Here is a 6,551-nt window from a genome sequence, read left to right on the forward strand (position 1 = left end):
GGGTCGAGACTGAAATGGAGCTGTTGAAAGAGAGGGAGGGGGAGAGAGAAGGACGAAAGATGAGGTAGGAGGCAGCAAGGAAATTGAAAAGTGATTTAGGTTAAAACAAAATTTCGGTTTTATTCGGTTAAACCGACCTGACCCGATTTTACTCGGTTCGATTCGGTTCTATACACCCTTAATAAGTAGGAGTAGAGAGATTCGAACCCATGATCTCTTACTAGAAATAGGTGTCAATTACCATAAATTCACGTTGGGAAAACACTCTAACCTCTAGACGGTGACGGTTTTGAATAAAAATTAGAATTTAGCCGTGTCAAAAAGTGCTTTCAATCCCACCAAATATAGTGAAACAATACCATTTTTCTTTGACTTTTTGTGTTGTCTTTTCCTTGAAAAACCGATCACACCATTCGTGGTGGTGATGCCTTTCTCTTTATTATTGCAATAATATATAACTAACAATGACCTCTTGCATTTTCATCCCATTCCCATGTGGCCGCACACCTCTATCCCACGAAACTTTAATAATTATTTCTTCAATCATTTCCATCTACGTTTCTTTTAATTAATATCAACAATATTTATCACAAGTCCTATTCCATTATATGTAATTAATAACTCATTATTAAAAACTTTTAAACTTACTTTATTGTCTAATCGAAACAACCATTGTCGTTATTGATCACGACATTAAATATGTCGTTCAAATTAAGTTGGCTTAATCCTTTTGAATTAGAAAATTCTAGATCGTTTGTCTCTCATCAACAACCTATTTACAAATTCATACATTTAATACTAAGAAGTCCCGTAAATAATATCGATCAATATAGTTTAGAAAAATGGTGCAAGGAGAGAAAAAATATCTAACTATGATTTTTTATTCTGTCCCCATAATTTTAATTTTTAAAAAATATCTCTAAATCTAAGCACCTGCCATTTCTCTTTTATGGGTCTCATTTGTCCTTTTATATGCACATGTCAACCATAAGTCGAGTGTGTGTGTATATAATTTTTTTCTTTTATTATTATTTTTTTTACTTCAACAAATCAGGTGGAAATTCAAAGATAGGATCTGTTTGGCAGTTTTGCCATATCTTAATTTCTCGATATAGTCGTGTAATTATTACATTGGATGGTCCAGCAAAAATGAGTTCAAATATCATCATACTTAAAATTCAGTCGGTCAAGACGTTCATAAAATAACTCGAATAAAAAAATAACAAATGCTCTGTATAGAGAATCCCATCTCCCAACAAACTTAGATTTCTTGGTTGACATAGGATCACTATATTACATATTTACTTTCGTGTATCTAAATATAATTGGCAAAAAATAACCCTAAATAGAAAAAAAAAAAGAAATTAAAGATACAAGTTGAAGGAAAGAAAAAAGAATGAGGGGGTAACGCGGCGGGGCTGCGATATTACCCCGTTGGGTCCGCATCCACAATTAATGGCCTTTTTTGAATTTTGGTGAGTGGCGATTCCATCACACCTCCACTTAAAAATGCTAATTAAATTAAAATCTACAGATTTTTTTTCTCTCTCTTTTAAACAGAACTAAAGAACTAGAAGTTCTCCTTGTGAAACTCGAATTTAGTGGATGTCTTGCGGGAGAAATCGGAAGCCAACTCCTTCAGCTCCTTCGTCAGTGCCGGTGCCCCACAATAAAACACCCCTACAAAATAATTAAAAATTAAAATTAAATTAAATAATAGTAAAAGAAAAAATAAATAGTGGGAGTGGGAGTGGGAGTGGGAGTGGGAGTGGTGGGCCTACCAACACGAGTGTCGGGGTGCTGGAGAGTGATCCTCTTGTAAACTTGGCGCCAATTGGGCTTGGCGAAGTGGGACTTGACACGTGTCCCGGAGACGACGTCGACGCCGCTCTTGGCGTGGTGCAGGGACTGGAGCATGGCTATGAGGGCGGACCGGGCGTCGCCCTCCTCGTACACGCTGGTGCAGTAATTGTGGAGCTCGATCACGCCCCTCTCGTCCATCTCCGCCACCTCGTTCATTATCCCTTTGAACCACTCGAACGAGCCTTGCTCACGGGTCACCCAGTAGAAGTACGCTTTCCTGGTCCTAAACCCTTTCCCGTGCTGGCTCCTCTGCCCTTGCCCTTGCCCGTTCTCCATTGCATTTGCTTCTGCTTCCTTCTCCTCCATGTTGTCAATTATGTCCTTCACTATGCTCACCATCGGCGTCGCCCCGATCCCTAGCCCCACCAGCAGCACCACGTCATATTTCTTGTAGTCTTGTGCCGGCGCCCCATATGGACCGTCGATCAATATCTTTGGGAACCTGCCAAACATTAATATAATTAATGAAAAGCCGTACAAAAACAAAATTAAAAACATTTGTCTCTATCCGGATTTGGGTTTGATTTCTTACTTGGGGTTTGGAGCTCCTCCTTGCATGAACTCAGCTCTGAGAAGTCCACTCTTTCCAGCTGGGGGAGGCTGACAAACCTCGGAGAACACAGTCTTGAGCTGCCTTGTCCAGTCACCAAGTGTCCGGATATGGACGCTCAAAAACTCATCTTCTGGAGCTGAAGTAATTGAAAATGGGTGCCTGTAATTGTATATTCAAAGATATCTTTTTAGTTTTCCAATAACAAGGAAGATATACACAAAGTAAGGGTATGGTATTTCAACATACCACTCGAAGGGGGATACGTCTGCACAGTTAACAAACATGTATTGCCCGCTCTTGTACTTGAACCCATGTGGCTTCGACACGTGCAGCGCGAGAACGTTTCCGGGATACACAGCCACCTACACAATTATTTAATGCAATGCTTTAAATGGATGAATATAGGATCAGAGCAATAGAGCATAGAAGAATTGGCTGCACCAACAACACTCACCTTGAGAATCTTCACGGGCTTGATACTGGATCTGAAAGCTCTTATAAGCCTCTCGCACCCGTACAGACAAACCGGCACCGCCAAATACATCCATGTCTGCAAATTCACACACCACATTACAAAACCAAACATACAGATTTCACTAGAGAGTTATTAGCAAGCTTGCTTACCGTTTTTTTATACCATTCCTTGGTGAGGTAGAGGTAGATGCCGTGGACGACGAGAAGGACGTAGACGATGACAAAGAGGTGGTGTGAGTACCAAAAGGCATTGAAGCCGGTGAGCCTCTTGAGGGGTTTTGGTACATTCAACTTGTTTCTCCTGAACCATGGAGTGGCCAATGTGAAGGCTATGGCCATTAAAACGACCATTATGATACCCGTCACTCCCTCCACGCCCTTCACGAACCACCAATAGTTGTCCGGCTGCTCCTCTCCAAAGAACCGCTTCATGGGCTCGTATTCCTCCTCCGTCGCGTGGAGCAGCCGCGGGAAATCGCACGTCAAATGCGCTAGCGCGTGCAGCCCCACGCCCACCGTGATTCCCGCCGCTATGACCTTGTGGAAATTGAGATTGTCGTCGAAGGGTACGACGACACCTAATTTGGTCTTGTTCCGGAGCCAGGTGATGGTGTTGCGGCAAACGGGGAGCAGAATGAGAGCCATGTTGAACTTGAGAGTCTCGGCGCCGCCTTTGGCAATGGAAACGCAATAACCCATGACTTTGAACACGGCCCTGTGGCGGTACTGGATGAATTTGTAAGCGAATAGGCCGCCCACGATGCCGAGCCAGAGCATCATGACCCAGATCCTCTGCCAATTGTCCTCTACGAAGTACAGGAACTTGTCGTACGCCTTCACGATGGGGTTGCTCTCGTTGGTGGGCTTCAGCTTCTGGCTCAGCAACTGGCTCAGAACTCGGCTGTCGCTCACTCTCACTGATTGGTTAGGGGCTTGCAATAACAAAGTCTCCAGGTTGTTAATCTGCAAATTTAATGTTAGAGAAGAAGATTTTTTAATTTTCTTTCGCTTTAATTTATGTGGGGATTTGAAATTACCATGATGTAGCCAGCATTTCCAGGGTCCAATTCTTCCATGATCAACGCCGCATACTCTCTTGCTTGTTTCTGAATTGTGGAAAGCTTGTTCGCAGAGGCACTCATGCTGATAATCTACACGCAGTAAATTCAAATTCAAAGTCAAAGTCAAACTCCAACACGGTTTAATTGCTCAAAAGTTTGAAAAGTCTATGTTGTATAATAAATTAATTGTGTTGGGTACCTCTTCGACTTCTTCTTCCGTGATTCTTCCATCTGCGTCCGTATCCACCCTGCAGTATTAAAAATCCAAATGGGAGGATGAATTAGATTTAGATTTAGGATATAATTTTTAATTAATGGATCCGGAAATTAATAAATAAGTAAAGTTTTTTTTTTGTGGTGTGTTACATGTCAAAGAAAGTCTGAAGCCTGGAATCGAAGCTGTCATCGGAGATCTGTTCCCAGAAGTCTTTGAGCTGTGCTTTGTTAATGGCATCCCCGCTAATGTTGCGCCGCCGGGCCAGTGCTCGGAACAATTCTCCGGCGAACTCTTTGGATTCTTTGTTCATGCCTGTGACAGTAAAGAAGTAATCAGAATCAGACATTAAATTGGAATTGGAATTGGAATTGGGTGTTTGTCGCGTTGGGTTGTGTTTTGTTGTTACCTATGCACTCTCCGAATAAGGAGGAGGGGAGAAGGCCGTTGGTGGGGGCGGTGAGTTCATCGAACCGCTTCTCAACAGGGGCCCAGCCGGAGCCGGTCTTGGCGGCGATGAACTTGAGGCCCTTGAGGGCGTGGGTGGCGGCGGACTTGGTGCGGTCGAGGCGGCGCGTGGAGGTCCGGCGGGAGAGGGAGGTGAAGCGCTTCAGCTCCTGTGAGACCTGCTTGATGTGGGAAGAGGTGGAGCGGAGGACGGACGCGCGGAACGAAGACGATTTCTTCTCCAGAGTCCGCTTCGCGAGCAGAGCAAGCTCCGGGTCCTCGGCGGAAGACCCGTCGTGCCCTCCGCCGCCGCCGGCCGCCGTGTGGACGCTGTGGACGGCGACGGAGTCATCGCGGATGTCGAGGGTGATCTCAACGTAGGTTTCGTCGTCGTTGGCGGCGGTGGAAGAAGAGGCGGAAGAGAGGTCGAATTTGGCGTTCTTCTTGGGCTTGCCGGTGGAGGTGAGAGGCCCACTGAAGGCTCTTCGGTCGCCCCTTCTGACACTTCCGACACTGTCGGTGTCGGAATTGGCGCCGGAGTAGGGCTCGTGAGGCCTCATTTGGGCGGTGGACAAACAAATAAAAAAATAAACAAAAAATCTGCAGAGAAATGGAAGTAATTAGGAAATGTTGGAATTTGGGTTTTGGAAGCGGAAGAAGAGGTTTGAAAGGGAAGAGAGAGGGAGGGGGTTTATAAATAAGGAGCTCGAAACTGCTGGGAAGCTGGTTTGGGGCCGAACCGAACCATCCCACTGTTTATTTATTTGCATGTTCATTTTTCCTTTTTTTTTTTTTTTAATTTTGAATGCTTTGGGGAGGCATTATTGACTTCACCCCACATTGTAACTTTATGTTTTGGAATAGTCCAACTTTCTTTTCTTTTTTCTTCTCTCTCTGAATAAAATTCTAAATAAATAAATTTCTCCCTGGGTAGATGGACATTAGTTAATTATATAGTTTGTATTTTTATTTTTTTATTAAATTACAAATTTAACCCTACAATTCGTTAACTTTGTCCTACCACAATACTTCACTCCTTAAATGTCTTCACCACCTTTTAAAAACTGACAACTCATTAACTTTTATAAAAAGAATCTATTATTGTATTTGTTTTGCTTAGTTGTCAAATATTTAATTTTGTTGAGGGCGGGATTGTACAATGTATGATTTAATCAGTTGAATTATACCAGAGTTGACAATAAACTGAATATGTTAGGTGTAACTTTTGGTAGATTAAAAGAATTGCTTTTAAAGTGAGAAAAAAATGGAGCATGCAAACTTGCAAAAACACATGTAAAATAATGTTTAAAAAGTAAATAAACTTACCTAGGATTCAAATCCGACCAATTCTCACTGAAATGGCGAAGAAAATGACGCCAATCAATAGTTGGAGCGACAGTGGCTAAGGAAAACCAAGAGGAGAAATGGGAGAGCCAGAACCGATACGAGGAAGAAGGTGTGTTTAAAGTATTTGTCGATGAAAATGTCGTCGTTTAATTTGTTTCCAAAATAAGGCGCTCTTGCCGTTATATTTTTGTTGGGCGTGGTCACACTAGGCAACGATGGTCTTTTCGTCGCCTAAAAAGCGACTCTTTTATGCAGTCTGCTAATAGCATTTTTTCCAACGCTCTTCCAACAACGAATTTTAATTTTGTCTCTAAATAGTATTACTGAACACCAATTTTCTGATAGTGACACTAAACTTGCTACCTTCCTTTTACCAATAGGTTCAAAATGTTGGGTTTGCAAGAAAAATGTAAACAAAGTCTCACATTGACTAGGCAAATGAATATTCATAATATATAGATGAGGACGATGATCTCCATTAGTACGAGATCTTTTAAGTGAAACTAAAAGCGGACAATGAAAGGTACCGCTGTCCTAAGAATTTATTAGTAACATCATCTTAAATGTTGTAAAGTTTAGATGTTTGAGGGTT

General features: G+C 42.4%; 1 protein-coding gene across 1 annotated transcript; it reads right to left on the minus strand.

Annotated features, from left to right (window-relative positions):
- Positions 1-1,168: 1,168 nt before the first annotated feature.
- RBOHD (respiratory burst oxidase homolog D) lies at positions 1,169-5,326 on the minus strand. Its single transcript, XM_088123752.1, has 10 exons — positions 4,575-5,326; positions 4,318-4,480; positions 4,151-4,199; positions 3,928-4,041; positions 3,041-3,853; positions 2,871-2,966; positions 2,663-2,778; positions 2,396-2,575; positions 1,782-2,305; positions 1,169-1,680 (listed from the first exon to the last, which is right to left on the minus strand). Exons 1-10 carry the CDS (start codon positions 5,170-5,172, stop codon positions 1,571-1,573), a joined length of 2,763 nt encoding a protein of 920 aa, XP_087979878.1. The 5' UTR covers positions 5,173-5,326; the 3' UTR covers positions 1,169-1,570.
- Between the last annotated feature and the right edge of the window lie 1,225 nt (positions 5,327-6,551).

The sequence above is a fragment of the Momordica charantia genome (genome assembly GCF_013281855.1).
Source record: "Momordica charantia cultivar OHB3-1 chromosome 5 unlocalized genomic scaffold, Mcharantia_2.0 BLBB01000005.1, whole genome shotgun sequence".
In the NCBI taxonomy this organism is placed as follows: domain Eukaryota; kingdom Viridiplantae; phylum Streptophyta; class Magnoliopsida; order Cucurbitales; family Cucurbitaceae; genus Momordica; species Momordica charantia.

Coding starts and splice junctions, on each gene's coding strand:
- RBOHD (XM_088123752.1), bottom strand. CDS start 5,172: ATGAGGCCTCACGAGCCCTACTCCGGCGCCAATTCCGACACCGACAGT. Junction 4,481..4,574: donor CTTATTCGGAGAGTGCATAG/GTAACAACAAAA, acceptor TTACTGTCACAG/GCATGAACAAAGAATCCAAA. Junction 4,042..4,150: donor CGGAAGAAGAAGTCGAAGAG/GTACCCAACACA, acceptor TACTGCGTGTAG/ATTATCAGCATGAGTGCCTC.